This window comes from Carcharhinus amblyrhynchos, chromosome 17, assembly GCF_965287045.1.
Source record: "Carcharhinus amblyrhynchos chromosome 17, sCarAmb.v2.hapA, whole genome shotgun sequence".
Classification (NCBI taxonomy): domain Eukaryota; kingdom Metazoa; phylum Chordata; class Chondrichthyes; order Carcharhiniformes; family Carcharhinidae; genus Carcharhinus; species Carcharhinus amblyrhynchos.
Window position 1 is genome coordinate 29,964,079 of NC_137340.1, and position 9,716 is coordinate 29,973,794.

The following is a 9,716-nucleotide window of genomic DNA, read 5'->3' on the forward strand; positions in this document are numbered from 1 at the left end:
TCATAGTCCTTTCTACATGCTACCTCAAAAAGCTCTCCTGGATGCACTTTTAAGTATTCCGTGTCCTCTAAGCCTTTCCTGCTTTGGCCATCCCAATTAACAACGGGGAAGTTGAAATTTCCTATTACACTTCTGAAACTGAATTCCATGTAGACTTCAACAGTTGCACTGCCCTCATCCACACACTGAGTCACCGCTTCAAAATATTCAATGAAATCTGTTAGACACAATCTCCCTTTGACAAAGACATGCTGACTATCCTTGCCTTTCCAAGTGGAGATTAAGTCTGTCTCTCAGAATTATCTTTTCTATCTCTCCCTGACTGTTTGGGGTCTGTAGTACACTGCCAGCAATGTTGCTTTTTGTTTTTAAGTTCCACCTAGATAACCTCAATTGAGGAGCCTGCCAAGATACCATTCTTCCTCACTGCAGTCACTGATTCCTTTATTAATATTGTGACACCACCTTCTCTTTCACACGTCCCTGTCTCACGTAAAGATTCCGTATCCAGGTATTTTGAGCTGCCAATCCTGCTCCTCTCTCGACCATGTCTCTGTGACAACAATTATACAACACTTCCATGTGTTAAACCCTCAATTCATCTGCCTTACCCATTAAATTTTTTGCATAAAAATAAATACCATGCAGCCTTGTCATATTAGGAAGCTAGCCAGGCATGTACTAGAACAGTATTACTGTTGTAGGTAAAAGACACCTCTGAGACTGTTAGTGAGTCAAAGTACAGTAGTTTTGTTTCAAAAGCTTTTGAGAGAGACTTGGTACCTAATAGTGGTTGACCAGGCTCCTCACTGAACACAAATAAGTGTGGGTACTCATACATCATGATTTTCAGCATCAGTCACAATGCAAACTCTGGTATCAGTCAGGACCAGCAACGCTTCTGCTTCCAGCCATGCTTCAGCCAAGACCCGCAGCTTGTCTGGCAGTTTCAGTCACGACACAGTCATTGGTACAGTCACAATTCACAGCTTTTCTGGCAGCTTCTCCATTGAAGTAACTTGTGTGGTCGTGGCTTCCTAGCAAGAGTCCTCCTGTCAAATAGCCCTTATCACATTCTACCATCTGCAGCTGTCTAACAACAAAGAATAACTAAGAAAGCGATAAAAAAGGAAAGATAGAGTATGAAGCTAAACTAGCCCCAAAAATAAAAAAATGATAGTAAAAGTTTTTACAAATATATAAAGAGGAGGAGACTAGCTAGGGTGAATGTTGGACCCTTGGAGGATGAGAGGGGAGATTTAGTGGTGGGTAACGAGGAAATGGCTGAGGCTTTAAGTAAGTTTTTTGTGTCAGCCTTCACGGAGGAGGACACAAATAGCTTGCTGAATATTAAAGATAGAAGAATGGTACGAGATGAGGTCCTTAATGCAATTACTGTCACTAGAGACGTAGTGCTTGTTAGACAAGTCCCCGGGACCGGATGGAATGCATCCCAAGGTTCTGAAAGAAATGGCAGAGGTGATAGTGGATGCCTTAGTAATTATTTATCAAAATTCGCTGGACTCTGAGAAGTGCCAAAGATTGTAAAACGGCTAATGTTACGCCGCTGTTTAAAAAAGATAGCAGACAAAAGGCAGGGAATTACAGGCCGGTTAGTTTAACATCCGAGTTGGAAAAATGCTAGAATCTGTCATCAAAGAAATAGCAAGACACCTAGAAAAGAACGGTTTGATCAAGCAGACGCAGCACGGATTCGTGAAGGGGAAGTCGTGTTTAGTGAATTTATTGGATTTCTATGAGGATGTAACTAGTGCAGTAGACAGAGGGGAACCGGTGGATGTGGTGTTTTTAAGATTTCCAGAAGGCGTTTGATAAGGTGCCTCACAAAAGGTTGCTGCAAAAGGTTAAGGTGCACAGAGCTGGGGGCAAGGTGTTAACGTGGACTGAGGATTGGTTGTCTAATAGGGAGCAGAGAATTGGAATCAATGGGTGCTATTCTGGTTGGCAGTTGGTGACCAGTGGAGTGCTGCAGAGATTGGTGCTGGGGCCTCAACCATTTACACAGACGATCTGGAGGAGGGGGCTGAGTGTAGGGTAACAAAATTTGCTGATGACACGAAGATGAGTGGAAAAGCAAATTGCGTGGAAGGCACGGAAAGTCTGCAGAGAGACCTGGATAGGCTGAGTGAGTGGGCGAGGACCTGGCAGATGGAGTATAATGTTAGCAAATGTGAGGTTATCCACTTCGGTAGAAATAATAGTAGGAGGGATTATTATTTAAAGGGCGAAAAGCTGCAGCATGCTACGGTGCAGAGGGACCTGGGGGTGCTTGTGCACAAATCACAAAAATCCAGTCTGCAGGTGCAGCAGGTGATCAGGAAGGCGAATGGAATGTTGGCCTTTATAGCGAGGGGGATAGACTATAAAAGCAGGGAGGTCTTGGTGCAACTGTACAGGGCACTGGTGAGGCCGCAACTGGAGTACTGTGTGCAGTTTTGGTCACCGCATTTGCGAAAGGATATATTGGCCTTGGAGGGAGTGCAGAGAAGGTTCACTAGGCTGATACCGGAGATAAGGGGGTTAGCTATGAAGAGAGATTGAATAGCCTGGGTCTGTACTCGTTAGAGTTTAGAAGGCTGAGGGGGGGATCTTATAGAGGCATATAAGATAATGAAGGGGATAGATAGGGTAGAGATAGAGAGATTCTTCCCGCTTAGAAAGGATAGCAGAACTAGAGGGCACAGCCTCAAAATCGGGGCGGGGGGGTGCAGTTTAGATCAGAGTTGAGGAGGAACTTCTTCACTTAAAGGGTGGTGAGTCTCTGGAATTCTCTACCCATTGAAGTGGTGGAGGCTACCTCGCTGAATATATTTAAGTCACGGGCAGATAGGTTTCTGACAGACAAGGGAATTAAGGGTTATGGGGAGAAAGCAGGAAAGTGGAACAGATCCACTTCAGATCAGCCATGATCTTGTTGAATGGTGGGGCAGGCTCCAGGGGCTAGATGGCCTACTCCTGATCCTATTTCTTAAGTTCTTAACTATGTTTAGCTAGTACAAACAGGTAAGGTTTGCAATGTCTGTAAAATAACATTCACATTTAATTATCTGTCTTTATGGAAATGAAAGTTAAAGAGTGAAAGACATGAACAAATAAGGAAAACATGAATAAATAATTTATACTGATGCCGGGAGCAATATAAGCTTGAGGAGATCAGCCATGAGGAAGGGTTATGTTTGTGATATATGCTAGGTACAAAATGCATTAAATTCATTAACCTTTTCGCTTCTTCAATCACAATCCCATCTGATATTACTATTGGACAACTCAGAATCTAGATGGCACCCAGCTTGATTGAACTCAACTTTTGTTTAGATATGTGTAGAGCAGCTACTGAACAGAATCACAGGAATCATTTAAGGAACTTTAAACAAAAGAATAAAGCATCTAATAAAGAAGAAAAGATGGAACTATAATACACTATTCCTTCACTGCATCTGTATCTTTATAGATCTGCAAGGATAGGACATGGTACAAAGTTTTACACTCTATTGTTCTAAGTACACAATCTATGTAAACCAATATAGACAAACTGTGGTCAGACACACCACACTCTGAAACCAAGAGACAAATGCCATCCAAAACAACTTCTATCGATTTATCATCAATTCTCTAGATGCTTGTGAACCAACTGATCTCACTGGAATGCTGTCTTCCACACAAGGGTTGCCAATCTCGACGTTGGAATTTGGAATCTTCTCCCGAATGTCAAGAACCAACCTCCAGTGTTTGAGTCTCTCTGTTTGTTCCTCTGCCCTGGAGCATTACGTACATTCAAGTTTTGGCTTCTACGCAGTCTCTCAGATACCCACATGCCAAAAGAATACCACTGCTTTACAGGCCACTGGTAGAGTCACCAACTTTTGCATCCCCTTGGATCTCTGGCTTCTCACATGCCAACGTTACATCAGGTCGGCACCTGGCAGCCTTGTCTTTTAATTTGCAACTTCTGTTCTTCACTGCACTTAACTGGATCTTTTCCAGATTCCTGTTCTTTTTCTATGACTAGAAGGTCTTCTGTCCCTCTCCCTGGTTTTGGGGTCTTTCAGTTTTTTAATTTAATGCCTGTTCTCTGCAGTTTCCTTTCATATCCTGAGGCTCAAATTGCTCCCATCGCCGTAGAACAACTGAACCTCAAGTTGTTTTCTGTTCCCTTGTGGCCTCTTTTGACTAAGCAACAGCCCCAGATCAGTTTTGGCCCTGTATGCTCTAGAGTCATAAAACTTAATTAAAATGCAGACATATTTTAAAGTGAAACAACTCAAGTCACATACAAATTGAGAAATATAAATTTAGCCTAAACTTAAAACTACTATCCTAACATAAAACTATAGTTTATGCCAAATACCATTTACTTAGCCATTGCTACCTCCTAAAAACAATCAATTCTAGACGAAAGAAAGGTGTGGGTGAGGGCTTCATTTGCAAATGAATTGAGGCCGGAGAGCGATGGACAACATTGAGAAAGTGCAAAAAGGTAGTCTTAGTGACAGCGTGGCTGCAGAATTATAAAGTTCTCTCAGGACCAAATATGACACTGGGTTTATGAACAGACCAGATTGGCCTTAGACCATTTGAGGGGGATGGGTCAGTACTATAGTTACCTAGGACTAAGACGTGGGTTTAATTCTAACTTTTTTGGTTAGCCACAGCTGGAAGACGGTCTGAACCTTCCGAAGTTTACAGTTTGAATCAGAAGTTTCAGAAAGATCCCACTGAAGGGCAATTGTCATTGCAATCCTTATGCAGGGACTTCTGGGAAACAGTCCCAGTGCAATTTTTGGGATTCCCTTGGGTAAGAAAAAGCCCTAAAGCTCAGAGGTTATAGACCAATATCTTCTGCGGAACTTTGATCAAATGAGGAAGACAGGAGTTCCAAACTTCTATACTCTCTCAAGCGTTTTCCAACACTTCTCCTGAGCGGTTCGGCCCTAATTTTTAGATTATGACCCCCCCGTTCTAGAGCCTTCAACTAGTGGAAAAAGTTTATCCTTATCTACCCTGTCCTTCCCTGTACATATTTTGTAGACTTCTTTCAGATCACCCCCTCAACCTTCTAAATTTGAAAGAATAAAAGCCTAACATGACTAATCTCTCCTTAACCACTGAAGTCCAGGTATCATTCTTGTATGTCTGCATTGAACTCACTCCAGGGTCAAAACATCCTTCCTAAGATATGGTGCCCAGTCGTTTTCACAGTACTCTAAGTGGGGTCTAACTAGGGCTTTGTACAATAACAGCATATCATCTGCATCCCTCTATGCCAGCCCTTTAGATATGAAGGCCAGCATTCCATTGGCCTTCTTGACATTTTTCTGCACCTGTTTACGGCACTTTGAGGGGCTACGCAATTGAACCCCCAAATCTTGGACATCCACTAAATTTAACCTTGTGCCTTCTGAAAAATATCCTGATCCATCTTTTTTTTGATCCAAAATGGATAACTTCATACTCATTTATATTAAAATCCATTTACCAAGCTTGGCCCATTCACCCAATCAATATCCTGGTGTAGTTTTATGCTCTCCTCAACACCATCTACAATGCTGCCCAATTTTGTGTCATCTGCAAATTTGGATGTTTGATTTTTTACGTCGATATCTAAATTGTTAATGAACATTGTAAATAATTGAAGGCTCAAGACAGATCCATGTGAGACACTACTAGTCACATCTCCCCAATTTGAGAACTAACCTATTATTACAATTCTGTTTCCTGTTGCTCAACCAATTTTCTATCCATGTCAGCAACCTACATTCAACTCCATGGGCTTCCACCTTGGCTAACTGTCTCTTGCATGGGACTTCAGCAAAAGCCTTCCGTAAATGCATATAAATGACACAATCTTTGTCATCTCTTCAAAGAATTCTGAGGTTTGTCAGGCATGACCTACCCCTCATGAATCCACGCTGACTCTCCCCAATTAACTAGAATTTCTTGAGGTGATCCCTGATTAATGACTCCAACAATGTCCCCACCACAGCAAGATCAATGGGCCTTACACATGAAAGTGTCACAACCAAAATGTCTTGAAGCGACTCCTTTCATAATGAATATCGAAACAGTAACCTTGGTACCGTTGGTGCTGTGAATAACATGAACAAATATTAATTGAACAAACCACAGTATCAGGAAGAATATCAAGTACTATAATAAGCTAAAACAATACTGTTGCAAAGAATGTCATTTCCACTGGATGAACTGTGCTGGAAAAAATTTGTTTTGGATAACTTTTAAATACCATTAAGTTGAATAGACTCCAGCGATTCAAGAAGACAGCTCACCACCACCTTCTCAAGGGCAACTAGGGATGGGTAATAAATGTTGGCTAGCCAGCAACACCCACGACCCACGAATGAATAAAAAAAGGGGTAGAATTGGAATTAGTAGAATGCTGGCCTTCATAGCGAGGGGGATTGAATATAAAAGTAGGGAGGTCTTGCTGCAACTGTACAGGGCACTGGTGAGGCCGCAGCTGGAGTACTGTGGGCAGTTTTGGTCGCCGCACTTACGCAAGGATATTTTGGCCTTGGAGGGAGTGCAGAGGAGGTTTACTAGGCTGATACCGGAGTTGAACTATGAGGAGAGGCTGAATAAACTAGGCTTGTACTCATTAGAGTTTAGAAGAATGAGGGGAGATCTCATTGAGACATATAAGATGATGAATGGGATGGATAGGATAGAGATGGAGAGGCTCTTCCCACTCAGAAAGGACAGTAGGACTAGAGGGCACAGCCGCAAGATAAAGGGGGGGGGCGGTTTAGAAAGGAGTTGAGGAGGAACTTCTTCACTCAGAGGGTGGTGAATCTCTGGAATTCTCTGCCCATTGAAGTGGTGGAGGCTGCCTCGCTAAATATATTTAAGACGCGGGTTGATAGGTTTTTGATAGGCAAGGGGATTAAGGGTTATGGGGAGAGGGCGGGAATGTGGAACTGAGACACGACAGATCAGCCATGATCTTATTGAATGGCAGGGCAGGCTCGAAGGGCTAGATGGCCTACTCCTGCTCCTATTTCTAATGTTCTTCTGAAAGAATTTGCCACTATTTAAAATGTGCATGATCAATAGGCTGTGGGAGGAAGGGCCAGAGAGTACACAAATCTAAGTGTACATCAGAAGATAAAGTCAGGCATTACAAAAATAATAAAAATAGACAACACTAAAGGCTCTGCATCTGATTGCACAAAGCATTAAAAAAAATGAACTGACAGTGCACATAGAAATAAAATAAGTACAATCTGATAGCCTTTATAGAGTCATGGCTAAAGGATGATAATAGAATGGGACCCAAATGTTGAAGGGTATGTAATATTTAGGAAGCTAGGAAAAAGATGGAAGAGTGGCTCTGTTAATTAATGATATTAATAGCGCGTTAGAGGGGGATGACCCAAGATCAGGAAACCAGGAGGCAGAAGTGTTTTAGGTTCAGATGAGAAATTATAAAGGCAAGAAGTCGCTTGTGGGAGTGATATATTTGTAACTACACAACAGGACAGAGTATAAAGGAAGAGGTACGGTGATAATGAATGGGGATTTTAATCTAGAATCTGGACTGGAAAAAGATGGGCAAAAGTAGCCTAAATGTTCAAAGCATGTTTTTAGGATAGCTTCTTAGAACAGTATATATGGAGCTAACCAACGAGCAGGCCACACTGGGCATGATATTGTGCAATGAGACAGGGTTAATTGATAACCTTAGGCCTGCTGCAATGCTCCAGTGCTACCCAACACAAATTGTTTCCGTGCCCGCTGGGCACCGCAGGGGCTGGCGTGCGTTATAGACCCTTTCAATCACATTTTGATTTAATGTTTTAAGTTTCCTTTGGACTTTGATTTCTGTTCGGGCCGTTCCCTCCCCCCCCCCACTTCCTTTTTGGGGGGCTGCCCCTCTTAATTTGTCCCTAAGTTAATTTGAGTTAGTTTTGCTCGTTTGGCTAACAAGAGCTACCCAACACAAATTGTAAGAACACCACCTCATCTTCCAATTCGACACATTACAGCCTTCTGGACTCAAATATGGAGTCCAACAACTTTCGACTGTGACCTGTCCCCACCATCTTGATCCCCATCCCCTTTTTTTTGTTTTTTGTTGTTTTACTTTCCTTGGCCTGCCCTAACATAACCCCACTCCTCTCCGACTTAGCCACCTGTCTCTTGTTCAGTTTTGCTCCCATTAACACATTCTACTATCTCACCTTGTGTTGCTTTTCACAATCTTCATCCTTTAATGATGCCATTTCCATGACACTTTTGTCAATCTCTCTTGTGCCCTGACTTCTGTTCTTCTATTCTGCCCTAACTCTTCCACAACATAACTTAAATTTCTACCTTTCTTCAGTTCTGTCGAAATGTCCTTTGGATTTGTCTTGTTTCTCTCCACAGACATTGCCAGATCTACTGAGTTTATCCAGCATTATCCATTTTTTATTACCCCCTCCTCCATTTCTGTTTCACCTGTTGCTTCTAAACGTCAAATCATTTCAACACACTCCTGGCCAACCTCTACTTTGCACCCTCTGTAAATTAGAGATCAACCAAAATGTTTGCATTCTGGTCCTAACTCTCATACAATCCTATCCACTATTAACTCTGTACTAACTAGTCTATATTGGCTCCCAGTACAACAAATTTAAAAATCCTCATACAAGGTAAAAGCAAAATACTGCAGATGCTGGAATCTCACGAAGGGTCATCCAGACTCAAAACGTTGGCTCTATTCTCTCTGCACAGATGCTGTCAGACCTGTTGAGACTTGGCAACATTTTCTGTTTTTGTTTAAAGTTCTCACAATTGTTTTAAAATCCCTCCCTTACTTTGACTCTCTCTAGCATTGTAATCTTCAACAGCCCTACAACCCTCCAAGATATCTGCAATTTTCATCTTTTCAGCAACCTCAATTTTAACCTTTGCACACCTTGACAACTGCACCCTCAGCTAGTTAAGGTCCACAGCCCGGAACTTTCCCCCTACATCTCTTCGCCTCACTAACACGCTTCCATCCTTTTAAGATTTTCCCTGAAACTTGGCCTATGTGTGGCTTGGTGTCAAATTTCATTTGACACTGTTCCAGTGAAGCATCTTAGAATATTTCACCACATCAAAGGCTCCATGCAAATAGAATCCGTTGTTAGTGATGTATTTGCGCAACGCATTTATTATACATTAAGCAAACGATAAATATCCAGCTACTTTGCAGACAAATCCAAATCACTGAGTAGCTGAAACTCTACTCACCCTGGAAAGCAACGACCAAGTCGCCATTTCGTCCTTTGTAATAGACACTAGAGTATCTTGGACAAATTAGAATGCAACTGCTGTTTAAAGGGGGTGGCGAGATTTCACAGTAACATTACCCAGAAAAACAAAAAGCTGACGCTATTTCCATTTTGCTTAAAAAATACCGTGTATAATAAATGACCTTACAAGTTTGGGGGAAGGGAGAAATTAGTTCGGTAAGATGTGGACGAACAGGAGCTCCGTAGTCTATTGTAACAGGACTGCCTCCTGACTTTGCCCCGCCTCAGGCGGGCCCGCTGACAGGCCCAACTCCGGTGATAGGCATGGTGCAGCCCCGCCTGACAGGCCGCGGCCCAGCCCCGCCTCCGGCCGGCCCGCTGACAGGCCCAACTCCGGTGATAGGCATGGTGCAGCCCCGCCTGACAGGCCGCGGCCCAACCCCGCCGACAAGCTCGGTG

General features: G+C 42.7%; 1 protein-coding gene across 2 annotated transcripts in view; it reads right to left on the bottom strand.

The window, feature by feature from the left end:
* The window catches only part of acadsb (acyl-CoA dehydrogenase short/branched chain), a 49,659-nt gene extending 40,133 nt beyond the window's left edge, over nt 1-9,526 (bottom strand). Inside the window, exon 1 of one of the 2 annotated variants that reach the window (XM_080205684.1) lies at nt 9,445-9,526. Coding sequence is in view for 1 of the 2 variants with exons in the window: in XM_080205683.1 (XP_080061809.1) it covers nt 9,256-9,282 (27 nt within the window). In the remaining variant the exon portion in view is untranslated. Of the gene's footprint in view, nt 1-9,255 lie in introns of both variants that reach the window. The other variant, XM_080205683.1, reaches the window with a different exon arrangement.
* Nucleotides 9,527-9,716: the final 190 nt, after the last annotated feature.